The 25,024-nt window shown below is 34.4% G+C and overlaps 1 protein-coding gene across 1 annotated transcript in view; it reads left to right on the top strand.

Annotated features, from left to right (window-relative positions):
• The window catches only part of LOC120625752 (vitamin K-dependent protein C), a 45,152-nt gene that overhangs the window by 4,462 nt on the left and 15,666 nt on the right, over positions 1–25,024 (top strand). Inside the window, exons 2-8 of the mRNA XM_039892942.1 lie at positions 9,349–9,429; positions 16,438–16,549; positions 16,851–16,926; positions 18,165–18,294; positions 19,914–20,013; positions 23,071–23,180; positions 24,261–24,382. Coding sequence (XP_039748876.1) covers positions 16,451–16,549; positions 16,851–16,926; positions 18,165–18,294; positions 19,914–20,013; positions 23,071–23,180; positions 24,261–24,382 — 637 coding nt within the window. The 5' untranslated portion in view covers positions 9,349–9,429; positions 16,438–16,450. The remainder of the gene's footprint in view (positions 1–9,348; positions 9,430–16,437; positions 16,550–16,850; positions 16,927–18,164; positions 18,295–19,913; positions 20,014–23,070; positions 23,181–24,260; positions 24,383–25,024) is intronic.

The following is a 25,024-nucleotide window of genomic DNA, read 5'->3' as shown; positions in this document are numbered from 1 at the left end:
CTCAATCATCGAAACAACAATTTAAGGAGAGCACTGTCGCCTGTAATACAGGTTTTTACCTAAATCAGGGACAGTAGATTTTAAATGGCACCATTACATACATTTATTACATACACACCAATATAATTTGTGAGGCACGCATTTGTTTGTATAAATATTATAATAATTACTTTACATTTTAAAAACTGTATGTACCTACATTCTTGTGAATAAATTATATATTCACAAGAATGTAGGTACATTATGTTGTATATTTATATATATATATATATACAACATAATGTACCTACATTCTTGTGATAATATCAATATTCAAGTGAGATTGCAGCCAAACAAATAGTTAGCAACACAGTATATAAGTGTAAATGTACCTAATAGTTAAGTAATACTATCAATAAAACCCGAGTAGTCGTTTTTGGGACTCGTGCATCATACACAAACAAACGGAGCTGACTTACTGTTTATCTACTAGATATGAAGTGAGAGATCTAGTTCTATTATTAGGCTTACAGGGCTTTGCCCGCGCGAAACAGCTGTTCTTGTGTCCTTGTCCATGACTCACAGAGCATTAATTCGTAAACATTAATCGTATAACCATACGGTCATCGACAGATAGCGTTTTCTCTTCAAACCATAGCAACCGACCCAATAGAATGTAAAAAATCGAATAGACACATTATATACATACTTTCTGTTTTATATAAATATTTTAAGGCTTTTAAAACCGGTGTACACATTAATCTCTAAATTAAATTGACTACGACTTTGTCAAATTCTCCGCAACAGAGACGTTAGGTTACAGATTGTTACAGAATTTAAGTTACAGTAACTATACGTCTCGAAACATCAACAAATAGACCAATCTTCAAGTAAAATTTTCGTCCAACTTCTCGTCTCACAGAACAACTTTAAGCTCTTATCTTGTATCTAAGAATTACATTCGTCAGCACTTTTTGGACGGCTGACTACGCATCCACTTTTTTATATGAAAAATCAATCAAGTTATAATTTTTCGCAATGACTTGTAAGTTTTTTATTCGGCAAATCAAACGTAGATTATATATGAATAAGCTGTTACCCCGGGACTTCGTTTGCGTAAAATTTCTGCTTCTTGCGATCGTAGTCTAATAGACATGCACGTGCTAAAAAAATATAAAGGTTGGAAAGGGCCAAGGTATTCAGATATTCACTTCAATACCAACAATGTTCAGGATGGCACTTAGATCTTTCATTAATTAACAGTATTATTGAAGCTAAATACCTAGTTTCTCATATTAAAGTATTCATTTTATAAAAGACATCATTAAAGCCCACCAACCTGCTTTAGAGCAGTGTTGTGGGTCGGTACTCTATAAACCTGACTTCCCAAGGAGTGAAATAAAACAACTAGACTGACTCTAATACTGTATATTAGGCTTCTCTATAATTCATATTACTTGTTACCTTCAAATGACTCTACTACCAGTTCGGAATGCTGTCTTCGGCAGAGAAGACCACTGGCAAGAAACTCTACCGTTGCTCTTTTATTCAATCAATTAAAACAACTTATAAACACAATTACAACATTATCATATGTTATAACGCTAGGCCCTTTGATACAAGACATATAAGACAGGTCAAACATAACTACTATTATCACTAATAACATCAGGACTTTTGAAACAAATTGTTTGTATAGAGCAACGTATGCTACATAAGCTATCTGTATGAAATAATGCTATGGCTCCATATATGATACCTGAATAACCTAAAGGATATAAGAGATATACTTATCTGATGCTACATCAGGTACAACCATAGTACCAACAACTTTTAACAACTTATCTCAACTCCATCACCAGTATATACGACTCTTGTTTTGCCACAACAATATTTCGTTAAGTATGTCGTTTCCATTATAAATCATCTATTCCTAATTTGTAACGTTCTATCCACAATACTTTACTTAATCTTCTATTCTCAATTCATTAATTTAAATCCGTCCTCACTTTTCTTTGCCGCCAATCTAACTTGTCAAACTCGCGTCTCCCGCCATAGATCCTATACTTTTATTTGACAGTCTACTAAAGTCCATTATTCTATTTTCAATACATTATCAATGAGTATACAAACTATGATTTGTTGATATATTTAATATAATCATCAGGTTTATCATAGATAAAGTGCTGTAATTCCCTATTTCCTAACACACGCATCATTTTTCTACTTGTCTAATTGAAAAAGTTCCTTGGAATTGGTTAAGTCTTTTAGGAACCAAAAGCTCAGATTTGTCGTCATAAAGTTATCTGCTTATGAAAGTAGCATAAAAAAGGGTCAGTCGCTCCAAAGATTAGACAAAAATTTTCAAAACGTTGGTTTTGATTTCCGCTTCTAATACTCAGGTACATGTACTTATGGCGCGATTGGTTCTTGAATAAATTAATAATGCAATCGACTTGAAAAGAGTGGTTATAGGCAATCCTTGTTTAAGCAGAATTAAAATAAAAAAAATAAAAGAAAAATGTATGCGCTTCCTTCCAATCTTCCTCTAACTTAAGGCATACTTAATGCTTAACCACCAACCATCACTCAAATATTCATATTACGAGCCTTATCGGTATAGCATATCAAAATATATTTGGGATTAATTTCTATACTTCTGTCGATAGATCTAAAAAGATGTACTTGCTTACTAAACTGATGACGTCAGTCATCTACTAATTTCAATGAATGACTAAAATAATTTCACTGATGATGTAACCAAATGGCCTATAGCGACAAGAATGACAGGTTTCAGGAACTTGTCTCGTAAATTAATTTTGCGCATCGTACCGTTTTTATATTCAATGTATATCAATTAATCAAATGGGTAATTTATGCAAGAGATGAGGATTGACGAGCGTATATCATAATGTTTGAGGAACTAGCAATGAGGTGGGGCAAAGATGCGTAGATTTACGATCGTGTTTAGTCACCCGCGACTGATGGTTGCGTTACTCTCGTATGGGATCACATGACCGCGCATTCCTAAACGCGTTATAACATTCTATACGTAACCTAATGCCGTTAGTAAATTTGTCGTGTTGTGACAGCAGATCAGATTGCATTTGTCACCATAGTCTTCCCGCGGGTGACGTACGAGGCGAGCGTCCTCTGTGCTATTACTACTATATCCAGCGTAGTGGTTCTGGGCAAACCATCCTGGTTTGAGCTAACAAGATAGCCTGCTAAGTATGATCTCAAAATCCATACTCTGTCCAAAATTTCACAGATTTATTGTAATAAAACTATAGTACCAAGAGGTTCATACGGTCCAAGAATTATTATTCTAAGGTCAAGATGTGGGTTTGCAGATGTAACCCAAAATGTAATAATTTCTCGCAGTCCTTTGCGTAATTGGAAGCTATTGGTTATTTCTTCGTGTAGTGTCGTGAATACTAATGAATTAACCTGTCACAAGGAGTAGAAAAGCTTTACGAAACGAAGTGATTTCACTGAAGGGTTAAGCATTCAAAAAGACAACCAGTGGAGCCAAACAAGCAAGAAAGTAGTTTAATTCATTGTAACGTTTTATTTCGCGGTAGCTTCTTCCAAAATATTTTAAATTCAAATATGTTATCTATTTGAAAGTAAGCTCTTTGAAATTATTAAGTTAACTTACTTTAAACGCCAAGTATTGTGGACAAAAAAACACTTACTAACTCAATTATATTTTATTAGAGTCTATGTTACTATGTTTTTGAGTCTTCCAAAACTCTCAAATCCTCTCTTCTAATTTTGAGGAGGCATGTCCTAGCAGTCGAACATTAATTGCCTCAGGTTGAGGATGTTGATTATGACGATGCTGATACAAAAGACAATTATATCAGAATGGAGTGGCCCATTCTGATTTCCACTGTTGGATACAGGTATTTTGTAGAGAGTTCTAAAATCCACGGTCCTGGGTCTCTTGTTTCTAGCGACTTACTTTATGTAGTCTGTCCACCTCGCTAGGGATCAACCAACGCTGCATTTACTGATGCGGGATCGCCATTCCAGCGCTTTGGTAACCCAACCTAACTCTAGTTCTTCTACGGATTGTTCTCATTTTCTATTTGATCACGTATACTCCCAACATAGCTCTCTCCATCGATTCTGGACGATCTTTCTTATAGTTATGGAATAACATTGAGTATGACGACGGTTTAACGTGTTCTTCGGTTTAAGGACACCTTCGGACAGGTACTGATAATTTTTTAAAGTAAAATCAATAACAAAATAATCCAATACTTAGCCATTCTCGGCCCGACTCGGCAAACGTTCTCAAAACCAAGTTTTCCCTGCTAACTACTAGACCAAAGAGGCACATAATAAAAGTGTGTAACTAATATTACACATATAACATTAATATTAATTTTTATAACGTAGAGATGCTCCCATATTCTATCCATCACCCGCTGAGTCATTCGGAGCTTTCTTTTCTAAAGATTGTTAACTTTAAAATGATGTTGGAAAAGAGCAATCTGCTGAGTTTCTTGCCGGCTCTTCTCAGTGGAATCTGCCTTCCGAACCGGTGGTAGAGTCACTACAAACAGACTGACTTGATGTTTCAAAAGTGCTTATTAATTAGGCCTAATTAAAATAAATAAATTTTGAATTTGAATTTATGAACTTCCTGATTTCTCAGTCTTTTTCTTCTTCTTAAATCATTATTATCGATAAAGGTATATCTAGTTCTGCCTATCTTTAGTCTCTAACTTTTGTGGGGTACCTACCTAACGTAAACGTTAATGTAAAACTAAACTTAGTCTTATTACATGATTTGCATATTAATTAAACTTGAACTCGCCAGGTGTACTTTATGTTCAAGACGGTTTGTGTACGCCTAATCGTAATTCTTAATGTTTGTGTCTTATTTATACAGATGGAGCAAGTCTATCCCGTGATTCATTCGAGATTCCTGGGAATACATCTGCGTTAATTTACCATTAGCATCAGTTTGTTTCTAGTTTATGTCCTATAAATAGCACTATAACATATGTTAACTGCCTCTTTGGTCGCGTGTTGAGCATGTTCAACAGTGAAAGACGGGGTCCAGGGCTTCCTGGGTTCGGATAAAAATATTTGAATAATGGGATTTTGCGGCTAGAAACTCTCAATAAACTAGCCCGGAGTGAAGAAATTGGCACTGTTCAATCCTCAGAGAGCATATAACGTGATTGAAGTAAGTGTTAAATAATTAATAAATGAATTAAAGCCCACCAGCTTACATCTGTGCAGAGTGGTCGATCTTAGCTTTAGAGTCTTCTCTCTTATGAGAGATGTGATGCCCAGCTGTGAGACACGAGAACGATAATAAGGATGATACTTAAACTGAGGGAATCTTTTAATAATTAAAACCGTGTCTAGGGTAGTAACAATATTATGGACTTCATCCGCGTTTGATCTCAAATATCTCCTCTTTGCTTAGGAACTCCAATTTCAAATTAATGCAGCTATTTCCTCATGCTGTGTGTTTGAAAACTCTCATTAATTTATTTTTTCCTCTTTTGGGTCTTTCTTTGCGTCACTCAGTTTGCAAAATGGAAAATTTTAAATATCGCGTGATTTACAAGTACGGGTTGACCCAGTGCTGCAGAAATGGCTCGAAGGACTCATGATGTGTATGGCGGCAAAAGAAACTACAGTGCGTTTTTGGTTCCAACGTTTTCGTTCTGGAAATTTTAACCTGCAGAACCAGACCCGTGGATGGCCGGCGACCAAAGTCGATATTGAGGAATTGAAGGCTATTGTGGAAGTAGATCCATCCCAAACAACGTTCGAACTAGCTAGCTGCAGGCTACGGTGTTAGTGATAAAATGGTTATTCTACTTGAAGCAAATTGAAAAAGCTTGAAAGGTGGTGAATTTAGTGCAGCAAACCGACTAACGCGCGTCGAATGATTTGTTACATTACTCAACCGGCATAATAGAATAGGTTTTTAAATTGACCTGTGATGAAAAGTAGATCCTATACGATAATCGGAAACACTCATCGTAATAACTGAACTCTGGCGAACCAGCCAAATCCTGTCCCAAGAGAAAATTAACTCAAACAAAATTACTTGTGAGCGTTTGGTGCACTAGTGCCGGTGTCGTTCACAGTACACAGCTTTCTTCAATCTGGCCAGTCGATTACGGCGGATGTCTTTTATCAGGAACTGCAAACAATAAGCTTGCTCCTAAACAACCGAGGCGGGTCAGTGGCTCTTGGCCACTGTTGCTTCAGGACAACATATCGACTTATTAAAAAAAACGACTTTATGTTCCTGCCTTATAAAACGCCAATTTCATATGTAAGGACCTAATATATCCTACGTCATTTCGTTAAAGTTAATCCTCTTATTGGTAAAAACATTGTTGGAATCAATTCAGTAGATTCGGAGTATATTGGGCACAAATAAACAAAAATATTTCTCAATATAATAAGTATAGAAAGATAGATAAACTAACATACCCAAAAGGAAAAATACAATTTTAAAAGATGTCACTACGATATCATAGAAGTTTAAGGTACATAATAAATCATATAATCTGGTAAAACATTAAACAAAATCCAGCAGAGAAAATAAGTCAATACCTTGTTATGGTATATCAAGTTCACTTGTGCTTAAAAATTTTTGCCTTTTCATATTTGTGTCAGTAAGGGCTGCATCGTCAGATATAATAATATTAGTTAATAATATTAGATTATAAAATACCTTCATGAACACAGGAACTAAATGTTACCTAAAGTTTATGTAGGTACTTATCTAATTACCTTAAACATATTAAATATTTCTTAAGAATATTCAAACGGGTACATATTATTATTATTTTACAATGATAGAAATGAAAGGTGAATTGCTAATCAAAAGCATAAAAAATAAAAAAAATTCTGATCTAAGCGATGATAAGATAAAGTTAAGATTAATTCTTTCCCCTGTTCTGATTAAGATTAATTTCTGCTTTGTACTTGCGTTACTCGCAACAACTTTTCAGTGTTTTTTTCCGTTTCCAGAAGCTTTACATTTTCCGAGATATATTCGTTATTTTAAGGTGTGAAACATTTTGTTAACATCACCAGTTAATTTTCTTTGTAGCCTATACATTTTATGGGTTAAACCTGGGGTGTAAAATGAAAGAGGTGTTGTTAAAAAAAACTACAATAATATTTTGAAGAATTTATTATAACTGGTTTTAATTAATACAGTAATATTTTACCATAGATACCTAAAAACTAAAAAAAAAACTGATAAACCTTTTAGGATTTTCTACATAGATGACACACGAAGTGGTCCAAGTACACATATCGATCCCCAGCGGTCGACGATAACTAGCAAGGGCCACGTTTTATCGAAAAAAATAGGGCCTATGAGATGTGAATGGAGGTCAACGATAGTGGTCTAGTTCAAGCAGATCATGACTTCAATTGTGGTGCATGAACGGAATGGTTAAAAATTTAAGTCTTACAATATGAGCCGCGCTTAACCAGCTTTCAAAACCACATTTGAAGTAAATGAATTTTCATATATTATGGTGTAGTAGGGACGATAGTGGCAGTAGGTAGACCTCTTTAGAAAACGCTTATGCAGTTGTTTTATAATCAACTGGAAACGCCAACTTTCATGTTTTTAGCCAAGGCCATACGATTTTAGAACCCCCTTGTCCCACGGGTGTATTTTTTTTAAACGTTTCTTGGTTGATATTATTGCTTTTTATAAATAACTAATTACCTTTCAAAATTTAAATGTATAGATTTAATATTTCTGCAATTTCATCTGCCTCCTAAGTGATGATGCAGTCAAAGACGACGACGGGCTCACCTGTTAGGGGTATGTCATTTATTTTAAACCCATACTTCTAATCGGTTTCTACGCGACATTGTACCGGAACGCTAAATCGCTAAGCGGAACGGCTTTGTCGTTAGGGTGGTAACTAGCCACGGTAGAAGCCAGAGCAGACCTGAGAAAATTCTGATTCTGGGATGAAACCATAATTTCCCAGATTTTCTCTGCCTTGAATCGGAACCTCACACTTAAACACACAGCACTCCCCACTGCGCTAGGAAGGTCGTCATTTTATAAACGTTGACAAGAGTAGCATACCACAAAATAGTAGGTATCTGGCTGTAGGCAAGGAGCAAGTTATCTTTCATTTAAATTGCCATTCATTAAATTTCATTTAAAGATGCTCGTTTCCGTATTTTGGATGATGACGAGTTAAGTACTGTTTTATTAATTGACTCAGTACATACCTTCCATATCAACAGGCACTCAACAGGCAGTCATTTTGTATGTTGCTATCCAAATCTCACCCGGCATCAGAAATCAGAACTCGTCAGGGGAAGTAGGTATTACCGCCATACCTACTTATTTCTGCCGCCAAGCTATTATTATTTATTGCTGTGTGTGGTTTCCAGTGTGATTATAGGCTTATGAGGCTTTACAACTACGCGTCAAGTTGATGAACAAAGGACGGCACGAGGACCTTTTCCGTGCATGGACTGCAAAGTTCTGCTCTGTTTATAGGCGTTGTTTTTCCTCTTACTGTCTGTGGTAATAATTGACGGATCAACTAGATGGCCCATCTAGTTGATCCATCAATTATTATACATATTTATTTTTGTCTATATAAATCTGAAAAGGGATCAAGATGAACAATTTATTCTCTAACAGTATTCTGTCCCACAACGGCGTATCAAACTTAAGAGCGTAATAATATAAACGGCTTTGATGACAGGAAAATAGCAGCGTTCGCAATTTGAAATTTATAAGGGAAATAATTTCTCCTAACTTATTAAATAAATTCTTCTAACTCTGACAATGCGGTGTTTCGACTCTTATACTTGCTAAGTACTCATGATAACTTGAACAAAGTGACATAAGCGTATAGTATCGGTTTTCTAATATATAATAGCCCAAACTATTGCCACTTTAACTCAGAAACTATTTGAGTTATGTCGATAGTTGATTTAATATTTGTAAAATTAATTGAATCCAACTAAGAGGAAATTCTTCAATCAGTTCGTGTCGACAGTGATGATGAGATCTGAAGCGTGGGCACTTAGTTCGTAAGGCTCATAGTCATTTAGCAGGTGATAAAGAGTATCTGTGATCAAAAAAAGTGATCCGTAGAAGAACTAGAGTTACTGACATAGCTCAGCGAGTTGTAAAGCTGATGTGGCAATAGGCGGGAGCAATAGTTTGGAGAACTGATAGACGTTGGTGTCCCAAGGTGCAACGCAGCATTGATAGGTCGCTGTGAGTAAGGAAGCGGCCCAGAACCGTACATTTTGGAACTCTATGCGGCAGTGGACCTCAATCGGTTGAAGTAATGATAGTGATGATGATGATTGATTCTATTGTTTCAGTTACATGCCGTTAACTTCACGAAAATTTTAAGGAAATCAACACAAAGTGCTATTAATGTCTTCTTGTATAGGACACTTATGGTACGTATGAAACCATTTTGAATACAACAGTTTTCTGCATGACCTACATTTCTGTTTTGGGTTAAAATAATATGCCTATCTTATGCTATTATGAAAAGTGTTACGACATGATTCCTTCCACATATGGCTTGCCTCTAAACGGTATTCTCAGATACAAGGTGTCAAATACGTATGTAGCACTCACTAATTGCATTGTTCTTGATCCATTGTTTGTAACACGAGACATTTTATTCGAGGTTGCGGTTCTTTCTAATATTTAATATATATACAAACAAATATATTGAACTGTCTGTATGTGATTTTAAAACAACAACCGCTTATTAATTAAGCTAATATGAATATTTAAGCCCAAACACTTTTTTGCCAGTTTGTTTGCTTGTCTGGGCTTGAATCGGCTTAACTGGCAGGCCTTTCACAGGTATGGGGAAGGCTTTGCAAGATGGTATAGGATTTTATTAGAGCGGGAAAGACAGAATATCATTTGGTAGAAATTTATTGATGAAAATAATTCCTTATAGCACAGAGTATCACCTTCTTAGTTTACTATTCGAGTTACGCAATAAAATCGGCAAATCAAGAATTGATTTATAGCGGCTTCACAAATTACGAATCTCACAACTATTGTGGGTAATCGACGCCTTGCGTACCTATTTCATTAAATAGTTAATTAGTCATGTCAAAGTGAGTAATTATTTTACCAATGAGCTTTGCTTAACAATCGAATACAACTATAAGTATATTATACCTATACAAGAAATTTATATAAAAATAAGTTATGATAATTATAAATATCAATTTATAACTTGGCACATTAAATCCATATCCGGAGTACTAGAGGCATAAAATTAAAACCGAACTGGGCCATTATTAATAGGCATTTTCATAATTTAATACGAAACAAATATTATACACGTAAAAGCTTATAGTATGAACTTTTACGTTTATACTATGTTATGTATAATAATAAGTGAGCCAAAAATCATGGATAAAGAGAGATTAATTGAATATTACTGAAATTTACGAAAAAAATAGACGTACAAAGCTTAGCTTACGGATTAATAGGCGTCGAATTGGCACACTAATAACCTTTATCCGAATGATTATTATAACCATCCTCGAAGTCATCGTCATCCTCAGTCTAAGCCAGTCCCATGGCTGGGCACTTTTCTCATTGGACAAAGACGTTTATACGCTACGCTATAATTACTGGCATTATAACATCTTAGTAAGAATAATTAGTATCTGAAGTGCGGTGATCATTATTACTAAGTCTTCACCGACCCACTGCTGGACACGGGTCTCCTAAGAGGTTAAGGAAGGTTAGCTAGTGCGGCGGCCTAGTGCGGTAGACTTCCCACTTTTTATGGAGAAATCTGAGGCACGTGCTAAAAAATATAAAAAAAATGGAAGGCCCAGGTATTCAGATATTCACTTCAATACCCACAATGTTCAGGATGGCACTTAAATCTTTCATTAATTAACAGTATTATTGAAGCTAAATACCTAGTTTCTTAGCAGTTCTTATTTATTCTCATGACTATTATTCTTCCTTCCTATTAAAGTATTAAATTTATAAAAGACATCATTAAATCCCACCAACCTGCTTTAGAGCAGTGTTGTGGGTCTGTACTCTATAAACCTGACTTCCCAAGGAGTGAAATAAAACAACTGGACTGACTCTAATACTGTATATTAGGCTTCTCTATAATTCATATTACTTGTTACCTTCAAATGACTTTACTACCAGTTCGGAATGCTGTCTTCGGCAGAGAAGACCACTGGCAAGAAACTCTACCGTTGCTCTTTTATTCAATCAATTAAAACAAAACTTATAAACACAATTACAACATTGTCATATGTTATAACGCTAAGCCCTTTGATACAAGACATATAAGAAAGGTCAAACATAACTACTATGATCACTTATAACATCAGGACTTTTGGAACAAGTTGTTTGTATAGAGCAACCTCTGCTACATACGCTATCTGTATAAAATAGTGCTAGGGCTCCATATATTATACCTGAATAACCCAAAGGATATAAGAGATATACTTATCTGATGCAACATCAGGTACCAACATAGTACCAACAACTTATCTCAACTCCATCACCAATACATACGACTCTTGTTTCGTCACAACAATATTTCCTTAAGTATATCGTTTCCATTATAAATCATCTATTCCCAATTTGTAACGTTCTATCCAAAATACTTTACTTAATCTCCTTTTCTCAATTCATTAATTTAAATCCGTCCTCACTTTTCTTTTGCCGCCAATCTAACTTGTCAAACTCGCGTCTCTCGCCATAGATCCTATACTTTTATTTGACAGTCTACTAAAGTCCATTATTCTATTTTCAATACATTATCAATGAGTATACAAACTATGATTTGTTGATATATTTAATATAATCATGGGGTTTATCATAGATAAAGTGCTGTAATTCCCTATTTCCTAACACGGCCATTCTGACAAGTACTTCGTTCTCGAAGTACATAGGGTTATTCTTTTTAGGTATATGTATTGTATCATAAGTCTTTAGGTTCAAAGAACATCCTTATAAGTACATCATCTTATGTACATCTCTATAACATTAGTTCAAATGGTATATAAGCATAAAAAATCATCAAATCAGTTACATTCTGTATACACTTTTATCAATAAACTGTAAACAATATTTTATCAAAAGATAGGCATAATCATAACATTTTATAATTAAAGTGAAAGAGACCAAAAAAAATTTTCATTAAAATTCCACACCATTTAACATATTACAACAATATAATACTTCTAATAAAGTAAAATGATTAATTTTCAACAATGTAAATAAAAAATACTCATTTTCTATTATCTTGTACATTTTAACATGTACAATCACAATCCAAATATTTCCATCTCAATATAAATCTCAAAACAATTTATCCTTTTGCCTCCAGTCCAACTTTATCAAAATATCCACACAGGTAAATGTATTTCCCATCAATTCTGTCATTGACATTGTTAGTCTCATTTAGTCACAGATACAATCGGTACAGTCTAATAGTCAAACCAATATATACCAAAACACCAACACCCACTGGTGATATCAACAACATCATCACTCTCAAGTGATATCAATAACATCATCACCCACTGGTGATATCAACAACATCATCACTCTCAAGTGATATCAATAACATCATCACCCACTAGTGATATCCACATCATCATCACTCTCAAGTGATATCAATAACATCATCACCCACTGGTGATATTCATATTTTTTCCACTGTCCAAGTCAAGTAATATATAAGATAAATATAAAACAATTAATATAAAAACGCTAAGATGGAATTATTTCTATTAGTTTACATCTTTTTTTTTTTATCATCTCATCATAAAAGCCAAGGTATATTCAATGTTTGTTCAATTGTTATTTCTATTATTCAATGTTTTATTTCAATCTAAACATCAATTAAACCACCTGTTTAACAGAATCATTTATCATGCAAGGACTCTTAAAATTTCACATAAAATTTGATAATTTAAACAACTGTAAACCTAAGTATAATCTAATTATTTATAATGCAACTAATATATTTTCCTTTGCAGCAGCAACATTAATTTAGTTTAATATTGTATTTTAATTATATCATTTTTAAAAACTTCTCTCAACATCATACTGAAAGATCACTGACCTAACCTAACCCACAACATTTAAGCTGACTCCTAATTCTTTTCTTCACACAACCCAACATAGAAACGAAACTATTTCATTAAGCTATTCAGTAGTAATTTTCTGACACATAATCATATTCTATTCTACCAAGAATTTTTTTTTTTTTTTTTTTGTTTTGTTTTGTTTTTTGTGTATTATTTTATATGTTCTGAATAATTTACACAATCTCTCCTATCTCGGCTTTCCTGACAAGTACTTCGATCTCGAAGTACATAGAATAGTTCCTAAATAAAAGTCAACAGCTTGGCTAACCTGACTAGTTGCTCAATATAAACTTGAAATCTTGTATGTAATAAATAAGAATTAAAAGAAAAATCTATTACACATTCCGTTCGGCTAACCTGACCAGTTAATTTATTTTAGCCTGGACAGACTAATAAAATAAAAGTTAACACAAATTCCATTTGGTTAACCTGACTAGTTAAATAAAACTTAAAATTTTAAATTTATCAAACTTATCACACATTCTGTTTGGCCAACTTGACTAGTTGCTCAATTTAAACTTGAAATCTTGTATGTAATAAATAAGAATCATAGGAAAAATATATCACACATTCCGTTCGGCTAACCTGACCAGTTTATGTATTTTAACCTTGACAGACTAATAAAATAAAGCTTAACACAAATTCCATTTGTCTAACCAGACTAGTTAAATAAAACTTGATAATTCAAATTTATCAAACTTATTACACATTCTGTTTGGCCAACTTGACTCGTTGGTTATCACAAACAAACTTAAATCAATTCTATTTTGGACTTAATCATTTCAGCAAAATAAACAAAGAGCCACTAGGCCATATCAGTTTCAGGTAATAAGTACTATCTTTCAAAAGTAGAAACCACAAAAAGAAAAGATAAATAAAAATATCACATCAATTGGTTCCCCAGACCACATATACTTCAATGGAATTTTACCAAGTCTGGTGCTCTGTCTCCAGAGTGTTTCTGTTTTAGCACATACCAGCTATTAGTTGAAACATCATCAAAAACATCAATCCATGTACTATATCCACATTTGCCAAGATGGTTATCCATTGGTTCCCCGGACCACATATCCTTAAACAGAATTTCACCAAGCATGGTGCTTTGTCTCCAGAGTGTTTCTGTTTTAGCACATAACAGCAAATAGTTGAGGCATCATAATAAACATCAAACTCTTTACTATGTCCATATTTGACGGGATGGTTCTAAAAAAAGTAAATCTGCATTAGAGAAAGGCATAAATTGGACATGAATAGGATCCAACTTCTGATGCTAAAAAATATAAAAAAAATGGAAGGCCCAGGTATTCAGATATTCACTTCAATACCCACAATGTTCAGGATGGCACTTAAATCTTTCATTAATTAACAGTATTATTGAAGCTAAATACCTAGTTTCTTAGCAGTTCTTATTTATTCTCATGACTATTATTCTTCCTTCCTATTAAAGTATTAAATTTATAAAAGACATCATTAAATCCCACCAACCTGCTTTAGAGCAGTGTTGTGGGTCTGTACTCTATAAACCTGACTTCCCAAGGAGTGAAATAAAACAACTGGACTGACTCTAATACTGTATATTAGGCTTCTCTATAATTCATATTACTTGTTACCTTCAAATGACTTTACTACCAGTTCGGAATGCTGTCTTCGGCAGAGAAGACCACTGGCAAGAAACTCTACCGTTGCTCTTTTATTCAATCAATTAAAACAAAACTTATAAACACAATTACAACATTGTCATATGTTATAACGCTAAGCCCTTTGATACAAGACATATAAGAAAGGTCAAACATAACTACTATGATCACTTATAACATCAGGACTTTTGGAACAAGTTGTTTGTATAGAGCAACCTCTGCTACATACGCTATCTGTATAAAATAGTGCTAGGGCTCCATATATTATACCTGAATAACCCAAAGGATATAAGAGATATACTTATCTGATGCAACATCAGGTACCAACATAGTACCAACAACTTATCTCAACTCCATCACCAATACATACGACTCTTGTTTCGTCACAACAATATTTCCTTAAGTATATCGTTTCCATTATAAATCATCTATTCCCAATTTGTAACGTTCTATCCAAAATACTTTACTTAATCTCCTTTTCTCAATTCATTAATTTAAATCCGTCCTCACTTTTCTTTTGCCGCCAATCTAACTTGTCAAACTCGCGTCTCTCGCCATAGATCCTATACTTTTATTTGACAGTCTACTAAAGTCCATTATTCTATTTTCAATACATTATCAATGAGTATACAAACTATGATTTGTTGATATATTTAATATAATCATGGGGTTTATCATAGATAAAGTGCTGTAATTCCCTATTTCCTAACACACGCAGGTTTCTTGGCGATGTTTTCGTGCATCGTTTAAATAAATGATATTTAATTAAAGTTGCTTAAAACTCACCGAAAAGTTTTAGGGGATAGAACTCGGTCTCCCCAAAATAGAGGCCGAAGTCCTCACTAGGCTACCAACACACAAGGATATCCGAGGCACGGGGGTAAAAAATGCAAATTTTCTAACAACGAGCTGGTACTGATAAACTCAATTATAAATATAAATATAAGTGATACTTACAACGAAATTTATTTTAGACAGACTCCCTTAATACCTTCCAGTTTGAAGGCAGCAATTTCAACTAAACTTAGGACTTTCAACCTTCCAATCCTAATTTCCAACTCAGAGTTGAATTTTCATAAAATCCTTCGCTAGCAAGATGTTCGAGATTGGCTATAGGTATACTAGCTAAGTCAAATATCTCGTACTTTACTTTTACATTGAGTGTGTGTATTGTTATGTTTGCCCCAGGGATCATTTAGAAAAAGAAAATAACGAAAAACCCAAAGGTCAGTCAATAAAAAAAACTAATAAAAATAGAAATTGTCATTAAGTCCAAGTTTTTTTCTAAACAAATCCCTTCAAACAATTACCGATATTGTCTTTGAACCCGCATTTTTGATTCTTGTGGCGGGAAAGCTCATATGCCTGTAAACAAACATTTAGAAATCTCCTTCTGCTGCTGAAGCTGAAGCGTTTGTTTGTTTTAACTTGTTAAACTCTCCTGGTTCTGAAAAACTTCTTTTTGCATTTGATTTGAGCCAAAATCCTTAGTACGGTTATGGACTATTTACCATTAATCTTTGGCCATTATAAGCTGACCAAACAAAGTACCTAATAGCCCGGACGAACTATACGACGCAGGTAGGGGTATCAGAAGTTGTACCAAAACGGACTATGTCACGGGGACCGCTAGTACGTAATAAAGTTGTATCATTTTCGTCAACAGATGTCGAGTTCGGATGACTACCTATTACTCGATACTAATAGGTATTATGTGGCTCCAACAGTATTTGGTATTCTCACTCATCGTTGTCATGGAAATTTCTCGAGGACATCACGTAAGTATGACCTTCTTTTAGTACTAATAAAATGTAATATCCCATTGTTGCCAAATTGAAGTCCCATTGAAGAGTTTATAAATATCATACTATTGTTGGCATTGCAATTATTGTTAATCCAATGCATTTCCTCCAAAAATGAATGTCGTGTAACAAAATTAAAATATGCGACCATTGTATGTACAACAGGTTTGAAAACCGCTGACCTAGTTCTCGAAACGACAAATTGTTGACGTGTTCTATTATGAATCAATACAATTATATCTTTTATCTGTACAAGAATACACTGTTATGGTTGCAGATTGAAATCGAACAATCACCCGAGGACATAAATTTGGAACGGTTTAAAAACAGTAAAGAAAATGCATTGAAAAAGAGTAAGTTTACACAGTAATTTTTGGATCGTTGAACAACGACAGCCTCTTAATCCGTCCAATCTACAGTCATTATCATCATCACATAAACCCTTTATCGGCCCACTACAGAGCACGGGTCTGCTCCCATAACGAGGAGGGGTTAATTGCGGGTTGGTGGACTGCACACACCTTTGAGAACATTATGTAGAACTCTCAGGCATGCAGGATACCTCACGATGTTTTCCATTACCGTTGAAGCAAGTGAAATTAAGTAGCAGCTGATCGATTTAAGTAGTTATCTACCTGTATTCAAATACTTTCATAAAACGACGCAATTAATCGAATTGATACCGCTGCTGCCGCACCGCACCGCTTACACTTTATATAAGATGCTTCTTAATCACCAAAATAAAAAATTTGTTTAAAAAATAAAAAAATATATTATTTTACACTAATAAATAGTAGTAGACAGATTAACTGGGTCACTGATTTAAGACGACAAAAATGTAAACTCAATTTATTTATACCCTTTATTTGCACACTACACTACAAGTTATGGAAGTAAAAGAAAAATAGGAAAACAAAGACAAAGATGGCGGCCTTAACACATAATACCAATCTCTTTCGGGCAACTTTTGGATTTGGAAAACATGGGGAAAACAGACTGCTAGGACTGACTGGTAGAATTTACTTAACCTTTTATCTATTTACATATCCTTACTCCTTCGATGTCCTACTGTTAGACGTAGGTCTCCAATGCGGGTTAGTGGAATTAACGATTTTTATCACTTATAGTTAAATATGTTAGTAATGGTAGCCGGGGCAGAGGGTTTAACGTATATTCTCAAGCTCGGGTGCAGACATCGCCAATTTTATAAATGCGTGTTGGCACTAACACTATTTAATATTTTACAATTTTTGGCCTACTTCGGGAATCGAACCCAGATACTATGATCTTTAGTTGAACGCTGAACGAACTTCTTAGTTCTACGAGGCAGTTTAACTAACTTTAAAATTTCCTTCTATGAAATCGTACTGACAATATCGTCGAGCTATTTGAAATGAATTCATACGCAGATAACTTATTTGTAAGAAGGAAATATCATTTAAAAAAAATACGTTGAAAATTTTTATTCGAATGGTGATAATGAACCTAATATGAGTTCTAAAATCAAAAAGGTATCGTATCGTCTAGTCTCCGATTTTTTAATTTACAGAAGAATAATCTCTTATAATAGTAGTTTTTTTTTTATATTAAGGTGCAAAGAAACCGCTTACATATTCAGAATGGGCCCGATGGAGTGCTTGCATAGGTGGACGTAAAACTAGGCGTCGACATTGCTTACGTCGGCAAATATGCGGGGATTCGCTGCGAATAGAAGTTGCAAGGTTAGTATTATGTTTTTATATCCCTTTTTGAGGTTTTTACTCTGCAAGGAAATATAATTTGTTATATAGGTACTCCGCGAAAAGCCGGAAAATCTGTATGGTGCCATTTATAATTTCTTCTATCTTTTTACTCCACACAAAACAGATCTACGGTAATGCACCCTCTACGCACGTTTTACCCCGCAATTGTGATGATGAATTTACAATGAATAGTTGTTTAGTGAAAAATTCAAATAAAACCTAAGTGTTTCATAGAATTCCGCAAAGTAACGCATACTTCTATCCAATATCCACAAGAAAACCTAACAGTTCTGTCATGTGTCTTAAACTGACCGACTATAAAGCTGTACCTAATTTGGCGAGGATTTCAAATATAATAATGTAGGTTGACAAGTAAAATCTTAAAGTGAAGGCTTTTAAGGTTTAAAAGTTTAAAACACAAATATGGCCAGCCATATTTGTGTAAGAACTCGGACTGGAACGGTTATCCACGGAACTCTACAATGCGCATAGCCCGACACGCACTTTACCGGTTTTTATATTGTTATCCTTGCCGTCCCAGCGCTATAATGAGGCATTCAAACTTTTCTTGAAATTAACACTTCTAAAGAAATAACTGTGTAAGATTGAAAAAATTATGCAGTGTTTTACACAATATGATTTTCAAAGCTTTTTATCCCAATACCACTCATAAAATAAAGGTAAGATCGATAGTCGTAACACTATATCAAATATGTAGATGAACTTGCAGTAACTATGGCTATAGAAAACACAAGTCATTAGATAAAAATAAATAAATAATAATAATAATCAACAGCATAACGCTTTTAGGTTTACAGCCATTTTAAACCCTCGACGCAAAACGACGGGGATTTGAAGTATAAAAAATAAATAAAATGGCGGATTTCGAATGTCGAATTTCATTTTCGCCACAAAATGGCAAATTTTGAATGGCATCCACTCGCGTTAAACGTATTAATCTAAATCTTTGTTACCACAATTTTTTTTGTTTCCTACATGTTTTGACAAAGATGTCATCTGTCTTACATATATGAACATAATATAATACAGAAGTTAATTAAATAATACGTCTTGGACAAAGGCCTTTTATAGATAAAAGTTCGCTACAAAAATAATAAGTCGAGTTGAGAACCTTAACCTACTTTATAGTGATGGTTACATATTTGTTATAATTTAATTAGTATTTTGGTATGCATTTGAAACATAGAGTCTGGACTCTAAGCCTTACGCTTTTAGGTTATTGACAATGGTGTTATATTTCAGAATTTATAAGATAGTAAGCCACCGAGTACCTATGGACCCTATGGTAAATTGATGCAACTTCATTTCACTTATAATTCTGTCATATTTCTATATTTTGTAACTTAAAAAAATGAAGTAGGCGGAAAATGGTTTACCTGAAGGTCTACGAAAATATCGAAATTGGTTGATGATTGATTTCACGAAATCTGTATTCAACACCGGTACTGAGGCCGTTTACATGAAACAGGCATGAGTAGTAAATGTAATATGACTCATACTTATAGATATATACCTACATAATCCAGTATGGTTTGCAAATATTTAAGAAATTACGTAAATGCTCGCTTTGTTTACAGTTGCGACAAATCTCGTGAAGGAAATCTGCGGAATTACAATCGACATCACGAGTTTGACAGATCAATGAGGAAACCGGATCAACATATAGTGATACAAAATGTAAGTTGTATGTCCCGATTAAACGGTCAATAAAATATAATTTCACGATTCATTACTAAACATTAAATGGTTTTAACCCAGCAAACGACGATCTTCATTGTAAAGCAGAACCACCTAACAATCCATTTGAGAGTACAAACCATGAATGAATACACTTTTATTGTACTCCACATTAATATACAGGAAAAATTATAAAAGACTAGTTTACACGATGTATACAATCCATCAAACCATCCAAGAACCCATTGAAATATATGCTCTAAATTTCATCCATGTGGATGAAATTTAGAGCATATATTCCTGCGGTCGGTCCTGCCATTTATATATTTTTTAATTTCGATTTATGATTATATTAAGATAACTTATCAAGCAATTATGAAGCGCAAAAAAAAATTATGAAGCGTTTACATACAATTGTTTGCACAATTGGTATATAGATGATTTGTTGAAAGTAGGTTAGGTAGTGTAAAGTGTATTTGTAGATTGAAGATTAGATATTGAAGATATTGATCTAAGCGTAAAAATCATTTTCTGACTTTAAATTTGACACTATTGTATATCAGAACAGTTTAGAGTTTAGTAATCAAGTTTGCCGTTTAGATTGCAGTTAAATATAACAGTTAAGTTTACGCATACGAGTTTAAGATAGGTAATCGGGTCCAAACTTTTTCGATAGCACCTAGTGTAACGATTGGCACACATCTTTTATTTTAAAATATATCCGCGAACAAACAATAAAACCTTTTCTTTAAATAAAAAAAAAAAATTAAAATTCAAAATTCATTTATTTCAAGTAGGCCTAATATAAACACTTTTGAAACGTCAAGTCTGTCTGTGTGTAGTTACTCTACCACCGGTTCGGAAGGCAGATTCTCCCGAGAAGAAACCGGCAAGTAACTCAGCAGTTGCTCTTTTCCAATATCAACAATTTACATTTTACATTTTAAAATTCATTTTTCTACCTTGTGAGAGATGAAAGCGAAGCCGGATGCTTCCGGAGCCGGAGCAACCTTGGCATTAAGAAATTCATCGATTGTATAGTACCCTCGCTGTAATAAATGTGTTTTAACACATTCTTTAAACTTATGTATTGGTAGGTTCAAAATTTACTTTAGGAATCATGTTATAAACGCGTATACTTAATCCCACAAATGACTTCTGCACCTTTCGCAGACGATTTGCACTTTGCGACTTATACTTTGTAACTTAGTATAAAAATTATGAACTACCACTATTCAGAAAAATTGTAAAAAACTAAAACAAATCCTTTGGGACCGTAAATCAAGATCCATCCAATAAAACTTTCACATTTATAATATACCTACTGCCCGAAACTTCGTTTGTGTAGAAATTAAAAGATTTCTTATAATGAGTCAATATTACTATGTTATTCTCTGATTCTTTAACTAAAATTATGCAAAAAAAAAAGAACACATCATGAGAACCGAACTATTTTCCGGTATAAAAAGTTGCCTATGTGCTATTCCAGACTTTAGTCTATCTTAGTACTAAATTTCATCTTATTCTGTTCAGCCGTACTGGTACGACTGAGTTACAAATCACCAATCCATACAGCGGCAGTATATATTTAACTTTTTTTTTATATTCGTCACCCACCAAATTTTTGGCCTGGTTCAAAAAGTTTATCTGTCGGGTACTGCCGGATAATGTTTGGTGATTGCGTCTTTTTCCTCATAGCCATGTCCAGTGGCGTCTATACAGGGTATTCACAAGGTATGCATTAAGCGGGAAGATGATATGAAATGAAAAAAATCTCCAGTACGAGTTATAAAAAATTCAAGGATAGGCATTGAAAGAGTAATTAAAAAGTCTACCCTTAAGTTTTTATAACTCTTACAGAAGATTTTGTTCATTTTATATCATCTGCATACCCTGAAAATACCCTCTATGCACGCCACTGGCCATGTCTAGGGTTTGAAATGAGAGCTTATCCGTAATTCTTACAAGATGGGTACCTATCTCTATAACACGAGTCTTTCAGGCAAGGGCTTTCCATCTTAACCCTTATACATTCCATTAGATGAGACTGTGGGCAAGCTTATATCATAAAATAACATAAAATAAAGTAAAGAAGGCGGAACATGAAGAACTGGCATCTCTTCAAAAGCTAGAAAAATGCTTTGAGCTTTTGAAGCAGCCGACTGTTCGGTTTAACTCGTGTTTTGGTCGTTAAAAAGTATTTAATGAACTCCATTGCTCTCCAACTTTTCCAGTTACACCATCCAATCAATATTAATTAGGGTTGAGTATTTAGGAACTGTAAGTTATTCGTTAGATTTATAGGGAAACTATATCAATTACTTTATTTTATCACCAAACTTTGTAACTATGATAGCATCTGTGTTAGAACGCATAAATATTTTTCATATGCCTGGGAATCTGACTTAAAAGTTTCAGTGAAATGATAGAATATTAAAATAAATTAAACAGATCCTTAAATTTTAGCGTGGCATTCTTTATAAACTATTAGTCCACCAAACCGCACTGGACCAGCGTGGTGGTTTTAAACCCTTCTCATTGTGGGCGGAGACCCGATGTCGAAATTAGTATATGCCTTTCACATCAGTCTTATAGCGACTGTAGCGTCATCTAGTAGGAAACGTTGCAGTTTCGATCTACTTTTCGTCGCTGGTAGGAGAGCCGTGATGATGATGAATGGCGAAGTATATTAATTTATTATAGAAAATTTAGTTTCCTATGTAAGTGACTTAGCTCTTTTTATAGGAATAAATGTCTTTAAACCTACACCTAACTCTAATAGCCTTTTAAAACCAGTGTAGTCATCAACATAATTTCACGATTTTAAAGATCTTTTGATGATCCTATTAAAATATTACCGTTTGTTTTTACCCCCTTCAACTAAGGACTTTCCTTTGTTTGTGAATAAATAATTCCTACGCAAAAATAAAATCATTTTAAGTGTCCAAAATTGTTGAGTTAATTGAGTTAATCGCCTCACTAATTGGAAACGAGTAATATTCCAGAAAATTGCTTGGTACTTTCAATTAATAATAATTAATGGAATGTTTTTTATAGCCGAATCTGCGGCATCTGGATGAAAATGATATACAAAAAAAGTTTCGGGGTTTTTCCCCGTGGACTACATGGACTCCTTGTTCACGAAAATGCACAACTATGAGACGAAGGTAGGTATAATAATCAGCTTTACTAATATCGCAATGTTGGGCATATGTTTTCGCACCATCATCATCATATTACCGACCTACTACGGTCCACTCTTAGAATGGGAAGGGATAAGGCCGTAGTCCACGCTGGCCAAGTTACACGCCCTTAAAAAAATTATGGAGAGCACCCAAGTATGCAGGTTTCTTTCACGGTTTAAGCAAGTGATATAAAATTGATTAAAATGCATAAAGCTAAAAAAGTAAGGTGCGTGTCCGGATTCAATTTGGGCCCCTCCGAAAATTAAGCCGAAGTCCTAACCTATCGCAACTTTTCTTCCGTCAGCTCATTCATAGGAAATTGGAACATAGAGGTATGACTCACTACGTTGCTCTAATATGGGTTGGCAGGCTAAACAAAAACGTTCTAAGAATCTTTTGTAGTTGGGATAGTTTCCTTCACTTCTGAAGTGTTGCCGTAGAAAGATTGTAATCACAAGGAGCTTGAACCCAGCTGTATTCGACGTGGGATGGATAGAAAAATTGATTGTTGCACTCACTCAACGTTATCAGGATTAATCAAATCAACCCATTACCGGCCCACTATAGGGCACGGGTTTCTTACCACAATGAGAAGGGGTTAAGGCTAAAACACTGGCCCAGTGCGGATTGGTGGACTTCGAACACCTTTGAGAACATTATGGAGAACTCTCAGGTATGCAGGTTTCCTCACGATGTTCTCCTTCATCGTTAAAGCAAGTGATATTTTAATTTCTTAAAACGCACATAACTTAGAAAAGTTTGAAGTGCGGGCTGGGATTCGAACTCGCCCCCCCGAAAGTAAAGTCGAAGTTCTACCCAGTGGGCTATAACTGCTTCAACGTGATTGATAGGCTTAAAAGATTGTAAAATATACTGCTGTTTTTCTGAATGTCACAACAGTGACAACAAATACTAAACCGTTACAGACCCAACCGAGGAATTGAACCTAGGACCTCGTAGCCAGTGACGCTTTTACAAGACTAGCGAAATAGTTTTTGTACAAAAATCTTTCTTAAAATCTTTGTGCGTCGCACCCTCTTTTCATCCTACCATTTTCTTCAGATATTGCCAGAAGACGTCAATATGTGGCCGGAAGGTAATAAGACAATCCGCCTACTGCTATTCGGAGGGTACCTACTGTTATCTCTGGATACGTAACAAGATGCAGCGGCGAAAGGACCCAGGTGAAATTGCACATAGGTACTTAGCTAACACATTACAACTATTAACCAATAACTTGAAAATTAGTCGTACATCCAGTGCATAAATCCACCATCCACATAATTTTACTAGCTTCATATCAAAAAAAATAACTGCTAAGATTTGTGATGATAAGATGAACTTTAAGTTTACTATTAACTTTTCTGATGTATATTATATTATTATATATTCGTCGCTTCATTCTTCAGATATATTTACAAAGTACTTATATCTTCATATGAAGCGACTCATATAATAATGATCGAACTTCACTTCAGGAAGTTCGTTTGATCATCTATTATATATTCGTCGCTCCATTCGAAGATAATACTCTGTAAACGAAGATATAGTACTCTGTAAATATGTCTTCGAATGAAGCGACTCATATTCTTCACTTCAGGAAGTTCGTTTGATCATCTAATATTCCGTGATTTTATATTAATTTAGTTTGCCTTTAGTACTTCTGGCTGCATTCTCAATTTATAAAAAACAGATAACTTTTATTTACACTACATATTTTATAAATTAATAAAACCGACGTATCTTTTCCGCCGTAAGTAGAACATTCGAAAAGTAAGCGCTTTCCGAATGTTCTATTTACCGCCATAAACATCGTTACAATCATT

The sequence above is a fragment of the Pararge aegeria genome, chromosome 8, assembly GCF_905163445.1.
Source record: "Pararge aegeria chromosome 8, ilParAegt1.1, whole genome shotgun sequence".
In the NCBI taxonomy this organism is placed as follows: Eukaryota; Metazoa; Arthropoda; class Insecta; order Lepidoptera; family Nymphalidae; genus Pararge; species Pararge aegeria.
Note: the sequence above shows the minus strand (reverse complement) of the source record. Positions and strands in the feature narration are given on the sequence as shown.